Genomic DNA, 23,212 nt, shown 5'->3' with positions numbered 1-23,212 from the left:
AGTTACTGTATTCCATGTGTTTGGTGAACAGCTTTAATTGCACTAAGTAAAAAGTAGTAACAAAAACTACCTTTCTGCAATGTAGTTACCTTTAAAATAGCAGGCATGGTTACCTGCATTGAAAATGTCTCTGTGAAGAGCCTGTAGAGTGCTTCCTTCATAAAACATGACCTATTCCTGTATCGGCTCAGTGCTTCTGAGATCTGACTCATATTGGCTCCTCCAGCAACCTGAAAAACAAAGATGTTACCAATAGGCTTCACAGTTCAGGCTTTTAGGGGCTTTAAGTGTTTCAAACAGTGAAAGGTGTTCAATTAATGGTCCAGGGGCTTTACAAAGTTTTTTGAATCCTAAGCCTAATAGGTAAATGTTTTCCTCAACCTCATTTTACAACAGGGCCAGAGAGATAAAGTATGAAGCTAAATGTAATGAACCAATTATGTGGTGGAGCCAAATTGAAAAACCATTTCCCTAAAACTGTATTACGGTTAAAACTTCAATTGAGGGGAGCCTGGGTGGCTCAGTGGGTTAAAGCCTCTGACTTCGGCTCGGGTCATGTTCCCAGGGTCCTGGGATCGAGCCCCGCATCGGGCTCTCTGCTCGGCAGGGAGTCTGCTTCCTCCTCTCTCTCTGCCTGCCTCTCTGCCTACTTGTGATTTCTGTCCGTCAAATAAATAAATAAAATCTTAAAAAAAAAAAAGACTCCAATTGAACAATGGGTAGCATATCTATTTTTAAACAATCAAGAACCATGATTGCATATCTTCTAAGTACTACTCATATAGGATAAATTAAGACAGGAGAAAGGTAAAAGGCCACATAAAATAACTAAAATGAAAAAGGGAATTGACATTTTTGTAGTAATATTATTTTATTATTTGTTATTTATTAAATGTTAACATAATTCTTCCTTGCTACCACTTAGGTGATAGTTTTTAAAAATCTATACATAGACTTTGGGTCTAGAGGATAATGGTGTCCCCCATCCAAAACATAAAATTAACAAGGAATGCAAATAAAATACCCAGTTTTCAATATTCTTGGATAGTGAAGGGAAAAAAGGCGATAAAGTGGGAAACTCAGAATTTTGCAGAAAAGAAAAACACTCCCCACTCTACCATGACCAGTAACAAAATCACTGAAGAAACCTCACACTGCTAATTAACATCAGTAATGGACAATGCTTGTGAATTAGGAACTATGTCAATTAAGTAACAAAAACTAAAAATTCAAATCAATTCCATATAAGGCTATTATAAGAAATATTTAAGTAGCAAATCTACACATTTCAGCTGAGAAAAATTCTTCCTATAAGCCAACAGGGGTACCTGGATGGCTCAGTTAAGTGTTTGACTCTTGATCTCAGCTCAGGTCTTAATCTCAGGGTCATTAGTTCAAGCCTTGTGTTGGGCTCCAAACTGGGTGTAGAGCTTATTTTAAAAACAAAAACAAAAACAAAAAACCTCAACAACAAATCAGAAGAAAATTTTAACACGGCACTTTAAACTGAATTGAATATTCTCAATAAGCATTTTGGGATGTGAAAAAAATACCCTCAACAAAAAGATGGAAAATCAATTGATTAAAAAGGAAAGAAAAAGACAAAATTATATAAAAACTAAGTTAAAAGTTACCCAAGGAAGGGCGGATTTGGGTACAAATTTACTAAGGGGAAGAAATGCAAGGAAACAAGAAAGAAGTACAAAGGATCTAAGATTGAATGCTGATGTGAAAAAACGACAAAGATCCATGAGGCATACACCTGAAGTTCCTGAGGGGGAAACAAACTATATTTAAAATTGTTAGCTAGGGGCGCCTGGGTGGCTCAGTGGGTTAAAGCCTCTGCCTTCAGCTCAGGTCATGATCCCAAGGTTCTGGGATCGAGCCCCACATCAGGCTCTCTGCTCAGCGGGGAGCCTGCTTTCCTTCCTCTCTCTCTGCCTGCCTCTCTGCCTACTTGTGATCTGTCAAATAAATAAATAAAATCTTAAAAAAAAAAAATTGTTAGCTAGAGGGCGCCTGGGTGGCTTAGCCAGTTAAGTGTCTGACTTCAGCTCAAGTCAGGATCTCAGGGTCCTGGGATGGAGCCCTACATCGGGCTCTTCACTCAGTAGGGAGTCTACTTGTCCCTCTTCCTCTAATAAAATCTTTAAAAAGAAAAAAAAGGGGGGGGTGGGGAGGAGCCTGGGTGGCTCAGTTGGTTGGGCATCTGCTTTGGGCTCAGGTCACGATCTCAGGGTCCTGGGATCGGGCCCTGCACTGGGCATTCTGTTCAGCAGGGAGTCTGCTTCTCTCTCTCTCCCATCCCTTCCCCAGCTCGTGCTCTCTCTTTTGTGTTCTCTCTTTCTCAAGTAAAACCTTAAAAAATTTTAAAAAAATTTAAAAAAACCCCAAACGGATATACAGAGGAAATTCCAAAATGACTGCATATACCCAAGAAAAGGCTCAGAAAATACCTAAAAAGACCTTATAATTTTTATCTCAGGCTACTACTTGGCACAGATTTTTTTTAAAAAGCCAAAACAAATATAGTAACAAAACAGCAAACCCTAAGGAAAGCAAACAATCTGATTTCTAGAGTTACCATATATCAGTTTCAAATGTCCAGTTTTCAACAAGAAAAAAAAAATCCAAGGCATGCAAAGAAATAGGAAGGTACGGCTCATTCAAAAGAAAAAGAAATCAATAGCAACTGTCCTGTTTAAAACAAAAACAAAAACAAAAACAAAACAATTGCAGATCTATTAGGAAAGACTTCCTGAAAATGTTCAAAGAACTAAAGAAGATATAGATAAAAATCAAGGAAATGATGTATGAACAAAAGAGAAAAACCAACAGAGATAGAAAACACAGAGAAGAAAAATTATGGAGCTGAAAAGTGCAATAACTGAAATGCAAAATTCACTAGAGGGATTCAAAGGCAGATTTGAACAGGTAGAACAATCAACCAACATGAAGAAAGGACCATGGAAATTACTGAGTCAGAAAAGGAAAAAGACCTAAAAAAAAGTGAATGGAACTTCAAGAACCTATGAAATACCAAAAAGCAGACCAAATTACACATTATGGGAGTCCCAGAAGAGAGAGAGAGAGGATTTGAAGAAAACATGGCTGAAAACTTCCCAAATTTGATAAAAGACATGAATATGAACATCAGTGAACTCAAGAAGACTCACACCAAGACAAATTATAATCAAATTTTTGAAGGCTAAAGACAGAGAAAATCTTGGAAGCAGCAAGAGAAAAGTGAATCACAAACAAGGATGCTCAATACAATTATCTGCAGATTTCTCATCAGAAATTTTAAAGGCCAGAAGACATGGGCCAGTATGTTCAAATTGTTAAAAGAAAAAAAAAAAAAAAAAAACAGAAACAGAAAAACCCTGTCAACAAAGAATCCTATATCCAGCAAAACCGTCCTCCAAATGTGAGGGAGAAATCAGGACATTCCCAGATAAACAAAAGCCAGAGAAGGAGACTACCACTAGACTTGCCCCGTAAGAAATGCTCAAAGGATGGGACACCTGGGTGACTCAGGCAGTTGAGCACCTGCCTTAAGCTCGGGTTGTGATCTGGGGGTCCTGGGAGAGCCCTGCATTGGGCTCCTTGCTCAGCAGGGAGCCTGATTCTCCCTCTGCCTGCCTCTCCCCCTACTTGGGCTCTTTCTCTTTCTCCCTGACAAGTAAATAAAAAATCTTTTTTAAAAAATGCTCAAAGAAATCCTGCAGGGCAAAATAAAATAACACTAGAGAGTAAGAAGGAAGCATACGAAGTAATAAAGATCTCAAAAAAGGTAAATACAAGGGCAACTTAAAAGGCTAGTGATATATTAAAACTGATTAGTAGGAGTCCCTGGCTGGCTCAGTGGATAGGGTACGCAACTCTTGATCTCAGAGTAATGGATTCAAGCCCCATGCTGGGCATACAAATTACTTAAAGAAACAAAAAAACAAAAACTGGCCGGTAACTCTACATTTTATTTTATACAGGATTTAAGAAACTAATACATTTTCGGGGCACCTGGGTGACTCAGTGAGTTAAGCCTCTGCCTTTGGCTCAGGTTATGATCTCAGGCTCCTGAGATCAAGCCCCGTATCAGGCTCTCTTCTTGGCAGGGAGCCTACATCCCCCTCTCTCTCTGCCTGCCTCTCTGCCTGCTTGTGATCTCTGTCAAATAAATAAAATCTTTTAAAAAATAAAATAAAGAAACTAATACATTTTCTAAAAAATAATTACTCTAAAAGCTATTATTATAATTTACGTTTGTAACTTCAAATTTTGTTCTCTACATAATTTACAGATTTTATTTATTTGAGAGAGCGAGAGAACATGAGGAGGGAGGGGCAGAGGAAGGGGGAGAAGCAGACTCTCCCATTGAGCTGGGAACCCAACACAAGGTTCAATCCCAAGACCCTGAGATCATGACCTGAGCCAAAGGCAGATGCTTAACCAACTGAGGCACCCAGGTGCCCCTGTTTTCTACATAATTTAATAGGCAAAGGGATTAAAAAGAATTATCATTTTACACGTTGGGGCAGAAAATGTATAATGATGTAATTTGGGGACATCATTGATTAAAAGGGCTGGGGATGAAGATGGAAATTAGTAGTTTTTTATGTTACTGAAGTGAAGCTGGTATAAATTCAAATTAGAGTATTTTAACTTTAGGATATTAAATGTAATCTCCATGATAACCATAAAAAATAGTTATAGAGGAAATGAGAAAGGAGAAAGGAGTTTAAACATTTTGCTATAAAAAAATCAGCTGGAGTACCTGGGTGGCTCAGTCAGTTAAGCATCTGCCTTTGGCTCAGATCACGCTCTCAGAGTCCTGGGATGCAGTCCCATGTTGGGCTCCCTGCTTCTCCATCACCCTCTATCCCTCTCCTTGCTGTGCTCTGTCTGTTGTACTCTCTCTCTCAAATAAATACAATCTTTTTTTTTTTAAGATTTTATTTATTTATTTGAGAGACAGAGATCACAAGCAGGCAGAGAAGCAGGTAGAGAGACAGAAGGAAGCAGAGTCCCCTGCTGAGCAAGAGAGCCCGATGCGGGGCTCGATCCCAGGACCCTGGCATCACAACCTGAGCCGAAGGCAGAGGCTTTAACCCACTGAGCCATCCAGGTGCCTCTCAAATAAATAAAATCTTAAAAAACAAAAACAAAAATAAAACCTCATTCTCAGAAAATTTAAAAAAAAAATCAGCTGAACAACAACAACAAAAAAAACAGGGGTGGTGCCTGGGTGGCTCAGTAGGTTAAAGCCTCTACCTTTGGCTCAGATCATGATTCCGGGGTCCTGGGATTGAGCCCCGCATCAGGCTCTCTGCTCAGCGGGGAGCCTGCTTCCCCCTCTCTGCCTCCCTCTCTGCCTACTTGTGATCTCTGTCAAATAAATAAATAAAATCTTTAAAAAAAAAAACAAAACACAGTAATACAGGAAATGAGGACCAAGAGAAATATAGAACATATAGAAATAAAAGAGCAAAATGATATAAGTCCCTCCTTATCACTAATTACTTTAAATGTAGATGAAGGAAATGCTATAATCAAAAGACAAAGATTGGAAGAATGAATAAAAAACACGTGATCCAACTATACACTGTCTATAAAAGACTCACTTTAGATCCAAAGACACAGCTAGATGGAAAATGGAAGGATGGAAAAAAATATTCCATGCAAATATAACCAGAAGAGAGCAGGAATGATTATACTATTAGACAAAGTAGACTTTAAATTAAAAGAGATTACAACAGATAAAGCCAGACATTATATATTAATAAAAGGTTAAGTACAGCAAGAAGATATAAGCATAAACATTTATGCACCTAATGATAGACCATCAGAACATATTACACATAACTGACAATTAAAGGGAGAAACAGGGGTCCCTGGGTGGCTCAGTGGGTTAAAGCCTCTGCCTTCGGCTCAGGTCATGATCCTGGGGTCCTGGGATGGAGCCCCGCCCCACATCCGGCTCTCTGCTTGGTGGGAAGCCTGCTTCCTCCTCTCTCTCTGCCTGCCTCTCTGCCTCCTTGTGATCTCTGTCAAATAAATAAATAAAATCTTTAAAAAAAATGCTTAAATTAAGAAGACAAGAAAAATCTCAAGTGAACAACTTATCTTTTCACAACTTAAGGAACAAGAAAAAGAACAAATTAAACCCAAAACTAGCAGTACGAAGGAAATAATGATTACAGCAGAGATCAATGAAATAAAGAATTAGACAAATAACACAGAAAATTAGTAAAACCAAAAGTTGGTTCTTTGAATAAAATTGACAAACCATTAGCTACCAGATGGACTGAGAAAAAAAGAAAGGCCTCAAAATACTAAAATCTGAAATGAATGTGGGGACATTCTTACCAATTTTAGAGAAAAAAATAAAAAATTGTAAGAGTATTATGAATAATTATGCCACAACAAATTGAATAACCTAGATGAAATGGACAAATATCTAGAAACAGAAAATTTTAAGAGACCTATAACTTAGTAAGGACAATCGATCAGTAACCCAAGATCTCCTGACAAAGAAAAGCCAGAACTGATGGCTTTGCTATTAAGTTCTACCAAACATCCAAGGAAGAATACCAATCCTTCATAAAATTTAACAAAAACTGAAGAGAAAACACTTCCTAATTCATTCTACAAGTACAGCATTACCGGATATCAAAGCCAGAAAAAGATACTACAAGAAAACTACAGATAAATACACTTTATGAACAGTGATTCAAGACTCAACAAAATACAGGCAAACTAAATTCAGCAGCATATTAAATGGATTATATTCCATGGCCAAGTAGGATTTATTCCTGGAATGCAAAGATGGTTTAATATATGGATAGTGATATGGATATCATATGGATAACATATGGACATTAACAGAACTAAGGGAAAAACCATGATCATTTCAACTGAGGCAGAAAAAGCATCTGACAACACCCTTTCATGGCAAAAATACTCAACAAACTGGAAATAGAAGGAAACGACCTTAGCTTAATAAAAGCCATGTATTAAAAAAAACCTGCAATGAAAATCATACTCAATGGTGGAAGACTGGAAGTATTTATTCTAAGATCAAGAACAAGACAAGGCTACACACTTTCCTAACTTTCACTGAACATAGTACTGAAGTTCTAGCTAGAGCAAATCAGGCAAGAAAATGAAATAAAAGACAACCAAATTGCAAAGGAAAAAGTAAAATTATCTCTGCAGATAATATTTCATATGCAGAAATCCCTAAAAACACACAAAAAACCCATTAGTGCTATAAATAAACTAAGAGTCGCAGGAAACAAAGCCAACACAGAAAAATCAGCTACACTTCGAGGCACCTGGGTAAGTTCAGTCGGTTGAACTCTTGGTTTCAGCTCAGGTCATGATCTCAGGATCATGAGATGGGAATCCCACACTGGGTTCCACACTTAGTGCTGAGTCTGCTTGTGCATTCTCTCCCCAGTCCCTCTGCCCCTCCCCCCATAGTCTCTCTCTCTTAAATGAATAAATCTTTTTTAAAAATCAGCTACATTTCTATACAATAACAAGTAACAATCTGCAAAGGAAATTATGAAAACAATTCCATTTACAACAATATAATAAAGTACTTAGGAATTAACCCAGAGGTGAAAGACTTACACAATGAAACTACTACAAAACACTGCTAAAAGAAATGAAAAAAGACATAAATAAATGGACAGACATGTTCACAGATCAAAAGACAAGATAACAATACTACCCAAAGTGATGTACATATTCAACATGATCCCTACCAAACTCCTAAGACTTTTATTTACCAAAACAGAAAAATCCATCCTAAATTCGTATGAAGTTCCAAAGGACCCCAAATAGACACAGCTATCTTGAAAAAGAACAAAAATGGAGATGTCACCTTCCTAATTTCAAAACTTAACTACACAGCTACAGTAATCAAAACAGTGGTACTGGCATAAAGACAGACATATAGACCAATCGAACAGAACAGGAAACTCCAAAATAGAAAGCCCTTGCATATATGGTCATATATGTAGTCAAAGGATTTTTGACAAGGTTGCAACAACCATTCAATGAGGAAAGGACAGTTTTTTCAAGAAACTGTGCTGAGTAAACTGAATATGCACATGCAAAAATAAAGTTGTGGGTGCCTACTTTATACCATATAAAAAAATTAACTCCAAATGGATCAAAGACCTAAATATAAGACCTTAATACTATACAACTCTAACAAGGAAACAGAGGGCAAAATCTTCATGACAATTCCTTGGGGCACCTGGGTGGCTCAGTTGGTTAAGCGTCTGCCTTTGGCTCGGGTCATAATCCTGGCTGGGGTCCTGGGATAGAGCCCTAAAGTGGACTCCCTACTCAGTGGGGAGTCTGCTTCTCCCCATGCTCATGCGTGCGCACATGTGCTCTCTCTCTGTCTCTCACAAATAAGATCTTAAAAACAAACAAACAACTTCATGACAATGGATTTGGCAATGATTTACTAGACAGAATACCAAAAACCAGCAACAAAAGGAAAAAATCTAAATATCAGACCTAAAATGAAATTTTTAAGTAATCTCTATACTCAATGTGAGGCTTGAACTTATAATGCTGTGGTCAAGAGTCAGATGCTCTACCAACTGATCCAGCCAGGCACCCTGGACTTAATTATTTTTTTTAAATTTTGTTCATCAAAATATATCAACAGAGTAAAAAAGCAACCCACAGAAAGGGAGAAATTATCAGCAAATCATATATCTGGTAACGGATAATAAATTGATACCTATACTCACAATATAGAGAGAACTCCTATACTCAACAACAAAAAACAAGCAACACTACTCAAAAATGGGCAAAGGAGGGGTGGCTCAGTGGGTTAAAGCCTCTGCCTTCAGCTTGGGTCGTGATCCCTGGGTCCCTGGGATCAAGCCCCGCATCGGGCTCTCTGCTCAGTGGGGAGCCTGCTTCTCCCTCTCTCTCTGCCTGCCTCTCTGCCTACAGTGATCTCTGTCAAATAAATAAATAAAATCTTTAAAACAAACAACGGGCAAAGGACTTGAGTTAACTCTTCTCCAAAGAAGACAAAGAAATATCCATCAAGCTCATGAAAACATGCTTAAAAATCATTAATCAGTAGGGAAATGCATATCAAAACTTCAATGAGATACCACCTCACCCCACTAGGATTGTTACTACTCAAAAACAAAAAAAGAAAAAAAAAAAAAAACAGAAAATAACAAGTGTTGACAAGGATGCAGAGAAATTGGAATGTTTACGCATCATTTGTGGGAATATAAAATTGTACAACTGCTGTAGGAAACACGTGACAGTTCCTCAACAAATTAAAGATGGAATTACCATATGATCTAGCAACTCCACTTCTGCGTATATACCAAAGGAATTGGAAATCAGATCTCAAAAAGATATCTGAATACCCTGGTTCGTAGCATTATTCACAATAGCTGGAAGCAACGTGTAAGCAACCTAAGTGTCTACTGACAATAAATGCACAAGGAAAATGTGGTATATACATAATGGATATTATTCAACCTTAGAAAGGAAAGAAATGTTGCAATATGTTACAACAGGGATGAACCTTGAGGACACAGGCTAAGTGAAATAAGCTAATCACTAAAAGGCAAATACTGTATGATCCCACTTACAGGAAGTACTTAGTCAAAATCATAGAAACAGAAAAGTAGAATGGCCATTGTCCAGGGTATGGAGAAAAAGGGGAATAAGGAGTTAGTGTTTAATGGGTATACAGAATTTCAGTTTTACAAGATGAAAAGATCTATGGAGATGGATGGTGGTGATGACTGCACAACTTCATGAAGGTATTTAATATCACTGAACTGTACATTTACCATCTTAAACTTAAAATGCTAAATGTTATGTTATGTGTAGTTTGTCATCCAAAAAATTTTTTAAATGGATGGAAATACAGAGACACCTGGCAGGTCAGTCAGTACAGCATGTCACTCTTGGTCTCTGGGTCCTGAGTTTGAGCCCCACATTGGGGGAAGACATTACTTTAAAAAAAAAAAAAAAAAAGTTTGAAGAGAAATATGAAATGACATGGGGTGATTTTCAAGACACATTGTTAGGTAACAAATGCAAAGTGCCTACTGCATATTGTATTAAGAGGAGGAAATAAGAGAACCTAAATACATTTGCTTAGTATCTTGATTATACCCTCAGTCTAGGAAAGAAAAGAGGAACTGCAAACAAATCAACTCTTTTTAGCAGGTTTGTGGTTCCCTATAAGCATAGCAATTCAGAAAACTCTTCTACGTGTGCCAATGGTGCTAAGAACCAAATTCTCACTGTGGAAAAGAGATACAAAACAATGGGGAAAGGCAAAGGAAAATGGCATGAGGATGGTCATTTGGAAGTTGTTGTTTTTTTTTTTTAAGATTTTAAAAATTTATTTATTTGAGAAGGAGATTCCACACTGAGCAGGGAGCCCAGTGCGGAACCAAATCCCAAGACTTCAGGATCATGACCTGGGCCAAGGGCAGTCACTTTTTTTTTTTTTTTTAAAGGATTTATTTATTTATTTATTTATTTGACACAGAAAAGAGAGATCACAAGTAGGTAGAGAGGCAGGAAGGGGAGGGGAGGAAGCAGGCTCCCTGCTGAGCAGAGAGCCTGATGGGGTTCAATCCCAGGACCCTAAGATCATGACCTGAGCCGAAGGCAGAGGCTTAGCCCACTGAGCCATCCAGGCGCCCCCAAAGGCAGTCACTTAACCAACTGAGCCATTGAGACACCCTACAAGTATTATTTTTAAGCTTATTTCATGTATCTCTTAGCCCTGTTTGCAGAAAGGACTTAAAAACAAAGTGTACCAACAACAATGAGCATACCCAGTATTCAAATACTAGCTTCTTAATAAAAGGAACCAGGGCCCCTAGTGGAAATGTCAGAAGGGCTAAAACAGGGAAGTGTAGCAGACCTAGAACACCAATGTGCTAGAAAGTAAGGAAGTACTCAAAATAATATCAATGATTATAAGAATGGGAACATGTAAAAGATAATACAGGAGCCGGTATGAAGGAGCTCTCATTGGCCAATCTGTAACAAACTGAGCATCAAAGTAATTAAGGACAGTAATGAATGGTAAACCCCTGAAAACAACGAGAGGCAATGAGTTCATACTGACAATAGGTTAGACATAGAAGAAGGCAGGGTTCTTCCTTATGGTAGGAAGCCTACTACTAAATGTAGAAAGGAGGGCCAGAGTTGGAAAATCATTACTTTGTAACAATTCCAGTAAAGACTGGTTCAGGTAAAAATCTTCAGTGGATGCTAAATCCAGATTAGTAAATTTGATGAGGACCAGGATATTTGCATGGTCTTCAACTACCTTATATATCACTTACTACTTGCAAGAGAAAAAAAAAATTACCTATATATAGTGTAGAAACAATACAATACTATGTAGATAGCATTTTATCTACACTAGACATTTTATCTAATATCTGCTCAATACTTTTCACTACATGATAAAAAGAAAAATGACTAATGAGGGGCACTGTACGCTTCAGAATTGATATTCTTGAGACTGACGCAACACCTTTCACACAGAATTGTGGCCAAAGACGAAGAACCAGATTATAAGGAAACATCAGACCAAACCCAAAATAAGGAACATTCTATTCTTCAAAAAAGTCAACAAAACAAAGCTAGTCTGTATTCCTCATAAATATCAATGTGACAAAGGACAGAAGGACTAAGAATTCTTCTGGATTAAATTACAAGGGATCATGACAAATGAATGCAAAACTGACCCTGGCCTAAGAGGAAAAATATTTTACAGAGGGCATTATTGGGATAATCAACACTGTAAATATGTACAGTAAGATTATGTACAGTATTGATGCAATGTTAAACTTCCTGAAATCTGATAACTGCATGGTAGCTATTAAAGAGAACATCACTGCTCTCAGAAAATACAAAATCAAGCATTAAGGGCTAGAGGGGCATGATATATGTAAGCTACTCTTGAATGGTTCAGAAAAAAATTGTATGTAGAAAGAGGATATGACACAACAAATGTGGCAAATGTTTAAAATTAATGACCCACAAGTTAAAAATTATTTCAAAACAATTTTTAAACACTATACATTGTTTAACTGCCCAAGGACCTACATGTTAAGAATCTAAATAATGGATATATTCTAAAATTTTTAAAAGCTTTATGATCATCCAGATGTAAGACCTGAAAAGGAACAAAGGAGAAGCCACAGCAAGACCAAGTAGAAGACCAGACAGCTATTGCCTCCCCCTTTCTTCTCCTTGGCTTCCTGCAGATGCCATTACACAACAATCTTCAGAAGGGATTCTTGCCACACCCCACCAATGGATCAAGGATTTCCTACCAAATGAAGATTTTGCATGGCTTTTAATACTAATGTAGGGTATCCTTTGTGCGCATTTTATTTTTTATTTTTATTTTCTTAAGTAGGTTCCCACATTCAAGGTGGGGCTTAAACTCATGACCCTGAGATCAAGAGTTGTATGCTCTACTGACTAAGCCAGCCAGGTGCCCACCCCTGCTTCTGCCTATGTTAAAGGAATTAAGTATATGTTGCCCATTCTAATTTGAGGTGAATAAGTATCTGTTGTCTTTGAAGTCTTTGCTGACATTTAATTTTATCCATGTTAAATGTAAGCAAATTTTTCTTAAAGATTTTATTTATTTGCCAGAGGAAGAGAGCACAAGCACGGGGAGAGACAGGCAGAAGAGAAAAGCAGACACCCCGACAAGAGCATGGAGCCCGGTGGAACTCAGTCCCAGGACCCGGGGATCATGACCTGAGCTGAAGGCAGACACTGAACTGACTGAACCACCGAGACGTCCCTGTAAGCAAATTTTTGATCAGCTCAAACACTAAGATACTTAGTATACTTTGCATCTGACCTCAAACATATTTCCATTAAATAAAATGTTTCCTGAAACATACCTTTCTTTTTTTAAGATTTTTTTTATTTAGGGCGCCTGGGTGGCTCAGTGGGTTAAGCCGCTGCCTTCGGCTCAGGTCACGATCTCAGGGTCCTGGGATCGAGTCCCGCATCGGGCTCTCTGCTCAGCAGGTAGCCTGCTTCCCTCTCTCTCTCTCTCTCTCTCTCTGCCTGCCTCTCCATCTACTTGTGATCTCTGTCTGTCAAATAAATAAATAAAATCTTTAAAAAAAAAAAAGATTTTATTTATTTATATAAAACAGAGATGCAGCAAGAGAGGGAACACAAGCAGGGGGAGTGGAAGAGGGAGAAGCAGGCTTCCTGCTGAGCAGGAAGCCAGTTGTGGAGACCCTGGGACCATAACTTGAGTCGAAGGCAGATGCTTAACTGTCTGAGCCACCCAAGCGCCCCTGAAACATACCTTTTAAATTTGCCATACCTTACACTCCCCATAAGGCTGGCTTAAGATCTTTGGAGTTTCTTAGTAGTGGGAGAATTGCCGTCTCTCCTCTCCATCTCAACAATATCTAACACTGTGTATGATACCTAATTTGAAATTTTCAAAATAAACTAAACTTACATGTATACCAGGTAAGTTTACTGAAACACAGCTTCCCATTTTCTTTTGGTATACCCACTCTAACAGTATCTTAACTACATGCATAATCCGTCTATAGAATATTCCAGCATTTGTCCCATATTATTGCATATACCAACAGTTTATGTGCTAAAAAACAATTATTCCGCCAATTGCTGCAGTCTTTTTATCACTGAGACCCTAAATGCTATTAATCTTAAACAGGCCTATGTACACACACTCCTGGTAAACAATGCTCTACATGCTTAATCTGAAAGTTCCCATTATTATCTCTATTCAAGCCTAATAATGTAACTGATGGTTTCCAGCTTCATTAGACATGCTAGAAAATTAAAAGGACTGGGGCACCTGGGTGGGTCAGTGCGTTAAGCCTCTGCCTTCGGCTCAGGTCATGATCTCAGGGTTCTGGGATCGAGCCCCGCATCGGGCTCTCTGCTCGGCAGGGAGCCTGCTTCCTCCTCTCTCTCTGCCTGCCTCTCTGCCTACTTGTGATCTCTGTCCGTCAAATAAATAAATAAGATCTTTAAAAAAAAAACCAAACAAACCCCACTCTTTAAAAAAAAAAAAAAGAAAGAAAGAAAGAAAAAGAAAATTAAAAGGACTTCATGGGCTCCTGGGTGATTCAGTTAGTTGAGTGTCAGACTCTTCATTTCAGCTCAGATCCTGATCTCACGGGTCATGATATTGAGGCCTGTGTAGGGCTCCACGCTCAGTGGGAGTCTGCTTAGATATTCTCTTCCTCTGCCCTTTCCCCCACTCACGTTCCCCCACTCACGTGTGTTCTCTAAAATAAACAAAATATTTTTTAAAAATATAAAAGGACTCTTGGGGCACCTGGGTGGCTCAGTGGGTTAAGCCTCTGCCTTGGGCTCGGGTCATGATCTCAGGGTCCTGGGATCGAGCCCTGCATCAGGCTCTCTGCTCAGCGGGAGGCCTGCTTCCCCTCTCTCTGCCTGCCTCTCTGCGTACTTGTGATCTTTCTCTCTCTCTCTGTGTTAAATAAATAAAAAATATTTAAAAATAAATTAATTAATTAAATAAAAAGTATAAAAGGACTCCAAAATACAATTGCTATTTTCATCAAAAGAATAAAAATGTGAAAACAGCTCTCTCCTTTTCTACACCATTGTGGTGTGTGCGGCTGACTACCCTTTGCTATGTCTTCTCACAAGACTTTCAGGATCAAGCAATTCTTGGCCAAGAAACAAAAGCAGAAGCGTCCCATTCCCCAAAGGATTCTGATGAGAACTGGTAATAAAATCCAGTACCAATGCCAAGAAGAGGCACTGAAGAAGAACAAGGCTGGGTCTAAAGAGATTACACATGAGATGGCACACATATTTATGCTGCATGAAGGTCACCAGCTCATATTCTATCACTCTGTAAACATCACTACTACCTGAAGAACAGACATGTTTTATTGAGGGCTGATTTTTCTCTGTCACTATGCTTCTGCACCAGTAGGCTTGTCCAGTAATTTATGTGAGAGACCTTTTATGGGGGGATGGGATAAAAATGTGAAAACAACTGGGGCACCCCAATGGCTCAGTCGATGGAGCACATGACTCTTGATCTTTGGGCTGTGAGTTGGGCCCCATGCTGGTCACAGTAAGTAAGCAAATAAACAAATAAACAAACAAATAAATAAATATAAATTAATGATTGGGAAATCATTTTACTCTCTCACCCTAGAAGGAATTACATATGGTGTAATTACAAAGCATTTTAAACCAGTGGTTCTGAACCTTTGCTGCACATTAGAATTACCTGGGAACTTTCAAAATCTTGATGCCCATGCCAAGTCCCAAACCAATTAAATTAGAATCTCCGGGAGATCAGACACAGGCATCAGTACATTTCAATACGTCCAAAGTGATTAGAATGTACAACCAAGGCAGAGAACCATTGTTTGAAAAAAGAAATATTCGGGGCACCTGGGTGGCTCAGTGGGTTAAAGCCTCTGCCTTCGGCTCAGGTCACGATCCAAGCATCCTGGGATGGAGCCCCACATCAGGCTCTCTGCTTGGCGGGGAGCCTGCTTCCCCCTCTCTCTCTGCCTGCCTCTCTGCCTACTTGTGATCTCTGTCTGTCAAATAAATAAATAAATAAATCTTTAAAAAAAAAAAAGAAAGAAAAAATATTCTGAAACATAAATATTTAAGTATATGCTGTTCTAAAAACAGCACCATGAGTGCTTGCTTCAGCAGTACATATACTAAAACTGGAACAATACAGGGAAGATCGGCATGGCCCCTACAAAAGGATAATATGCAAATTTATAAAGCATTTCACATTTTAAAAAATAAAAATAAATAGCACCATGATTGGTTATAAACTTATTCTGGCAATGTTCAATACTTTTTTTTCTTAAGGATTTGTTTATCTGAGAGAGATACAATAAGCACAAACGTGAGTGTGCCAGTGGGAGGAAAGGCAGAGCGGGGGAGGGAGAATCTCAAGCAGATTCCCCACTGAGCACGGAGCCTGACACAGGGCTCGATCCCACAACCCTGAGATCATGACATCAGCCAAAATCAAGAGTTAGACACCTAACCAACTGAGCTACCCAGAAGCCCTGTCAAAACTTTTTTAAAGAACCTTTTCAAAATTGTTTTCTCTTATACCTTTACCAAAAATGTTGATCACCCACCTTACTAATTTTATTTAGCTGTTATTAGAGGTAAACAACACAAGTTTTAGAGTCACAAAGACTTGGATACAAGTCCTAGCTCTACCATTTAATACGTAGTTATATGATTATTTAACCTCTGAGCTTCCAAATCCTCATCTGTAAAATGGAAAGATTAAAGAGGAAAACAACGTGCACAACGTGACATCTGGTACATAGGAAGGAATGTATAAATGGCTATACTTATCATACCAAACTAGACTAGAAGACCTGGCAGCCAGGACCGTATCTTGTTTAAGGCCAAATTTCCAGAACCTACCACATGGTACCTACACAGTAATTATTGTTAAGCTCCTTAAGGATTTTTTATCTGTCTCTGTAACCCTAATGCCTCATGTACATTCTTATATAAAACAAAAGCCTAATAAAGTTCTGAACAAAGGAAACAAACTTATAGCAGATGAAAACAAACCCTCAAGCCTTGCTTTGCAGTAAAGAAGTCAGAATAACCAGCATCCGTAGCCAACAGTCCCACAAACTGCATCGCAGGCCGCTGCCGTATAAACAGTTCTACAGCTCCATCGGTGATGCAACTGCCCCCTGAAATATCCAGTGACACAATATGGGGCAGAATATCCTTTTGCTGCAGCAAATGAAAAGCTAAATCTGATTTGAGTTGCCTGTGATCAGAAATATCAAGGTGAAGCAGACATTTAAGTTCTCTAATAACTGCAAGAATTTGTGGTTTGGTCATAGTCAGACATTTCAGATAGTGCATTGTCAGAGATTTGAGTCGATCCTTACACATAAGGAGTGCAGAGATGTTAGTGACCAGAGTATTGGAGATATCCAAGCTTTCCAGTTTTGGTAACTGAGCAACATTAGCCAGGTCTTCACTATGAAAACAAACATTGAAAACACTTAAAATGCGAAGACCAGTGAGCTGACCAAAGAATAGCAGTCTTGAATCTCGAGGGATGCTTGCAGAGTCCAACAGGAGACACCGAAGGTTTTGCTGGATCCAGCTATTGCTGCAGAGTCCACTTATGATGTCTGGGATTGGGAGGTCAGTGTGCACGGCAGTGGCATCTAGCTCAATGACTCTGTGATGGCAGAAGGCTTTGGTGAATGCAGCTGCTGAGATTTTAGCTTTTTGAATATTGACCAGCTTCAGTTTCATTTGGTTGCCTTGGAAAATGCTTGCTGTTCTATCAGTCAGCTTGCCTATAAGAGAACCAAAACCAGCTTGTAATAACAACTAAATCTCATGCCTTTTCCAGGAGGCATTGTGGCCAATGAACAATGATGGATGCTAATAGTAACAGTGACTATATTTACTGCTTACTTTGTGCCAAGCATTCTTCTAAACCCTTTACTCAGACTACTTCATTTATTCTTTATAATGCCATAATAATACTGTAATGCTATTATTATTACTAACATAACTGAGGAAACTGGAGCTTAAAAAGGTTAAGTCACTTGCTCAAAGTCAAAATATGTGGCAGAATCAGGAAACAAAACCAGCTCAACTCCAGAGCCTATAGTTTTGTCCATAGTAACCTGGTTCACAAAAAAACAAAACAAAAAATGAAAGAAAGAAAATAGGTAAACAAGTACAGGATATATAATATACAAATAACACTACTAATGATTACTTCTAACCAAATTAATCAACAGCTTCTGATAAGTCACTTACCTCTGTGGGCCTCATTTTTCTCATCTATAAAATAAATGGGTTATACCAGATTTTACTTAGAAAAGATTTACTAAGCATCTTCTATGTGTGAGATCCTGTGTTAAGTAATGGGCACAAAAGGTAATTAAACTCCTGTGACCACAAGAAATTCTGTAATCGTGTATTACATGCAGTAGTGATTTGCACCAGCTATTGAACTAGTACAGATGATACTAACTGTGGAAAAAGTTCTGAAGACTAAATATAAGTTTAGGGGAGTGGGGGGAGATTATGAAGGGTGGAAGAAGGTATCAAACACAAGCAGGCACAGACCAGCAGGTTATTTGAAGACCCTGAGTAGATCAACACTATTGGAACATAGTGGTATAAAAGCTACAAAGGAAAGTGGAAAGGAAGGGAAAAGGCAGATGGGACCGGTACACAAAGCTAGGAAACTCAAACTTTTAGCCTATTGGACAACTCAATTTTGAAGCAGGAAAAAAAAAAATGGTCACAATTCTATTTTTAGAAAGACTGGGGCGCCTGAGTGGCTCAGTCAGTTAAGTATTTGCTTTTTGTTCAGGTCATGATCCCAGGTCTTGGGATCAAGTCCCACCGGGCTTCCTGCTCAGCAGGGGAGTCTGCTTCTCCCTCTTTCTCTGCCCCTCCCCTGCTCATTCTCTCTCTCTAATAATAAAATCTTAAAATTAAAAAAAAAGAAAGACCAATCATGTGACTATAAAGTAATAAGAATGGTGTTTGGTGGGAGTGAGACGGGGCAAGATATTATTAAAGGGTTTCATAATGCGGGGCACCTGGGTGGCCCACTGGGTTAAAGCCTCTGCCTTCAGCTCCAGTTATGATCCCAGGGTCCTGGGATCGAGCCCCGAATCGGTCTCTCTGCTCAGCAGGAAGCCTGCTTCCTCCTCTCTCTCTGCCTGCTTCTCTGCCTACTTGTGATCTCTGTCTGTCAAATAAATAAATAAAATCTTTAAAAAGAAAGGTTTTCATAATGCAAGATAAAAGTTTAAGGCTGACAAAAAATGGTGGCTGAACAGACTGGGGGAGAACTGAGAGGGAAAAAAAAGGTACATAAGCTGATTCTTAGCTTCTAAGTTTAAGTTGGGTTACACCACCAAGACAGGAGGAAGGAAGTCCCTATACTTCAGACTTTGAGGAAGAATTCAGTACATTCATTTATACATTTATCCAACAAATCCCGAGTGTTTGCTATATGTGAAGTGCTAGCTATGCTAAATGCTAAGAATGGTGAATGAGACAAACATGGCTTCTCCCAACATGGAGTTTATTTACAACTTAGAGGGAGAACACTGGACAAGCAGAAAACTACTAACATCAAAAATATAGTGCGGAGGGGCGCCTGGGTGGCTCAGTGGGTTAAGCCGCTGCCTTCGGCTCGGGTCGTGGTCTCGGGGTCCTGGGATCGAGCCCCGCATCGGGCTCTCTGCTCAGCGGGGAGCCTGCTTCCTCCTCTCTCTCTGCCTGCCTCTCTGCCTGCTTTGTGATCTCTCTCTCTGTCAAATAAATAAATAAATAATCTTTAAAAATATATATATATATATAGTGCGGAAAAAAATGCAGTGAGTTAAAAATAGAACTACCCTATGATTCAGCAACCACACTGCTAGGTATTTACCCAAAGAATACAAAAATACTAATTCAACAGGATACATGCCCCCTGATGTTTATAGCAGCATTATCAACAAGAGCCAAATTATGGAAACAGCCCAAGTGTCCATCGACTGATAAATGGGAAAAGAAGAGGAGGTATGTATGTACGTATACATATATGTACGTGTACACACACACACACACACACAGGAATATTACTCAGCCATAAAAAAAGAATGAAATCTTACTATCTGCAACAACATAGGTGGAGCTCCAAAGTATTATGCTAAGCAATATGAATACGAATACAAATATGAAGACAAATACCAAAAGATTTCACTTATATGTGGAATTTAAGAAACAAAACAAAAGAGCAAAAGGGAAAAAGGAGAGGCAAACCAAGAAAAAGATTTTTGCGACAGCTGGGTGGCTCAGCAGAGTGTCCAGCTCTTGATTTTGGCTCAGGTTGTCAGGTCGTGATCTCAGGCATGAGATCAATTCCCATGGCAGGCTAGCCCTGGGTGGGGAGCATACTTGGGATTCTCTATCTTTCTCTCTCTCAAAAGAAACAAAAGGAAAAAGAAAAGAAAAAAAAAGAAACAGACTCTTAACTATAGAAAACAAAATGATGGCTACCAGGGGAAAGGTGTGGAAAGATTATAAATACGGACTGGGGATTAAGGAGGGCACTTGTGATGAGCACTGGGCGATGTAAGAAGTGTTTAATCACTAAACTGTACACCTGAAACTAATATGACACTGTATGTTAACAAATGGAATTTAAATAAAAACTTAAAAAATTGCAAGTGTTCTAAAGGAAACAAGAACATAATACAGGGTAAGGAAAGAAAAAAGGATGGCAAAAATCTTCTGTCTCTCTGTGGAGTTCAAGGAAGTGATGTTTTAAGCTAAGACCTAAAGGACATAAAAGATAAAGGTCACTGTCATTCTAGATGGAAGGAAGAGCTAAAGTCCTGATATGGGAAACAAGTAGGCTTTTTCTGTGAAATGAGAGGAAACCAATGAAGCTAAAGCACAGCTGAGGAAGGGGATACCAGCAGCTGAGAGATTAGAGACAGAAGCAAAAGTCAGATCTTGCAGACCAGGGCAAAGCACTGACATTTCATCCTAAGTACAAGGAGAAGCCTTTCAAGGGTGACAGAAGGTGTGGCTGGATCTGTTAAGAGGGTTGTTTGCTATGTGGCAGAGCTTGGCAAGGGGCAAAAATGGAGGGCACCGGGGCGCCTGGGTGGCTCAGTGGGTTAAAGCCTCTGCCTTTGGCTTGGGTCATGATCTCAGGGTCCTGGGATAGAGCCCCGCATTGGGCTCTCTGCTCAGCAGGGAGCCTGCCTCCCCCCACCCCTCTGCCTGCCTCTCTGCCTATTTGTGAACTCTGTCTGTGAAATAAATAAATAAAATCTTTAAAGAAAAAAAAAAATGGAGGGCACCTGTGAGGTCACGAGAGAAAAGAGAAAGATGTCATTGATAGGAGCTAAGAGGAAAAAGAATGTTCGAGATAGGTATTTTGGAAAGCAGAAAATGTTTCAACAGAACCAAGGAGAGAAAAATGAAAAATGAAAAATGACTCTTCCTAAGTCACTGAACAGGACGTATATGGCCAAGTCATTTTGGAGATGGGGGAAACGGCAGTATAGCAGCTATTGTAACAGAAAACCTAGATGCTTTATAGGAACAAAGGACTTAATACTAGATAGGACTGCAGGGAGTGCCACCAGCCAACAGCCCTCATCTATGGGATATTAGCTGAAAAGAATTGCCCTACCCAAGTTCACACCATTTCCCATGCAGACCCATATCCAAAACTGAGTTGGGAGGTATAAAGGTCCAGTCCTCACAGCCCAAATTTACACAGATCTAGTAGTAGTTCCACCTTCAGGATTCCCCGAAAGATCAGCTGAAGTATTCTAAATTCTATAGAGTTTAAACCTATGAGACTTAAGGATAAACACTTGGAATTAACTGGCATAGAGACAGTATTTAAAGATAAGGGAGGAGCACCTGGGTGCCTCAGTGGGTTAAAGCCTCTGCCTTTGGCTCAGGTCATGATCTCAGGGTCCTGGCATCGAGCCCTGCATCGGTCTCTGCTCAGTGGGGAGCCTGCTTTCCTCTCTCTCTGCCTGCCTCTCTGCCTACTTGTGATCTCTGTCTGTCAAATAAATAAAATCTTTTAAAAAATAAAATAAAAAATAAAAATAAATTTAAAAAATTTTTAAAGCTATGGGATGGAAGATATGGGAATGAAAGAGAAGGAGCGGGGCGCCTGGGTGGCTCAGTGGGTTAAGCCTCTGCCTTCGGCCCGGGTCATGATCTCAGGGTCCTGGGATCGAGCCCCGCATCGGGCTCTCTGCTCGGCAAGGGAGCCTGCTTCTCCCTCTCTCTCTGCCTGCCTCTCTGCCTACTTGGGATCTCTCTCTGTCAAATAAATAAATGAAATCTTAAAAAAAAAAAAAAAAAAAAGAGAGAGAGAGAAGGAGCAAGGACGAAGTACTGAAAACATCTACATTTAAGGTCAATAGAATGAGGAGTAAGTCATAATAGCAAATAACAGCTGTTGAATGTTCTAAACATTCTAGATACATTAAACTCTCTAAATGCTCCTAAAACCCAATGAGGAAGGGATTATTATTAGTCACATTTTACAGATGAGTTGAAGCACAGGAAAGTTAAGTAACTGGCCCATGAAAACATACCAAATAGTCACGAGAGTGTACAAATCCAAATGGTCTCACACCAGAACCAGAACTCTTACACCTTAATTTGTTCTGCCTTTCAAAGAAGCTGGATAAGGAGACAGATTAGCAGCAGCCACTGAGGTAGATGAAAACCAGAAGCAGAATATGATGACTGAACAGCTCAGAAAAGAAGTACAGTATACACAGGACACATCCTGGATATGTGGTTCTGAGTACTGTGCTGGGAACTCAGGGGAATCAGAGTAGCAGTGGTAGCTAAAGAAAAAAAAGACCTACAGAATGTTCAAAGTCAGATGAGTACCCAAGATGGAACCTCAAGGAACACAGAACACTTAAGGTACATACAGAAAACAACAGCATACAAAGGAAATTGTGGAAGAGTAAACCATGATACAAGGTGGGTGGGGGGGTATACAGAAAAATGAAATACTCAGGACACATGGGTGGCTCAGTCAGTTAAGTGTCTGCCTTCAGCTCAGGTCATGATCCCAGGGTCCTGGGATCGAGTCCTGCGTCGGGATCTTTGCTTGGTGGGGAGCCTGCTTCTCCCTCTGCCTGCTGTTCTCCCCTTTGCCTGCTGCTCCCCCACTGCATGTGCCCTCTCTCCCTCTGTCAGATAAATAAATAAAATCGTTAAAAAAAAAAAAAAGGAAAATGAAATACTCTAAATCAGAAAGGTCAAGAGTAATTAATACTAAAAGTCAAAGCTACAAAAATCCTCTATGATTTAATGAACCTACGCAATGCTTATTTATGGCCACCTAAGTCACAAAACCAGACAACCAAACTTAATTAGCCCCCTTAAGGAAGTATAGGGCCCTACCAAAAACATCAAACCTGAATCTGATGAAGCCTCTACATCTACTTCCAATTTGGAAGAATTACACGAATCAAAGGAACAGTCAAAAATCATAGCACTGTCAAACAATGGCAAAATCCAGACTGGAAAAACTCTACATAACAAACCACCATGGTTTCTTGGAAAAAAGTAACTGGAAAATCCCCAAATATATGGA

The 23,212-nt window shown here is 39.3% G+C and overlaps 1 protein-coding gene and 1 non-coding gene across 2 annotated transcripts in view; one reads left to right on the top strand and one right to left on the bottom strand.

Annotated features, from left to right (window-relative positions):
- ZYG11A (zyg-11 family member A, cell cycle regulator) overlaps positions 1-23,212 on the bottom strand; it is a 77,182-nt gene that overhangs the window by 29,341 nt on the left and 24,629 nt on the right. The window contains 2 exon segments of the mRNA XM_032844182.1: positions 90-230; positions 16,648-17,399. Coding sequence (XP_032700073.1) covers positions 90-230; positions 16,648-17,399 — 893 coding nt within the window.
- Positions 15,738-15,844, top strand: LOC116859154. Its single transcript, XR_004381090.1, has one exon. It is a non-coding gene; the product is annotated as a U6 spliceosomal RNA (small nuclear RNA).

This window comes from Lontra canadensis, unplaced genomic scaffold (genome assembly GCF_010015895.1).
Source record: "Lontra canadensis isolate GAN:19392208 unplaced genomic scaffold, GSC_riverotter_1.0 scaffold148, whole genome shotgun sequence".
Taxonomy (NCBI): domain Eukaryota; kingdom Metazoa; phylum Chordata; class Mammalia; order Carnivora; family Mustelidae; genus Lontra; species Lontra canadensis.
This window is presented reverse-complemented; position numbering and strand designations above follow the sequence as displayed.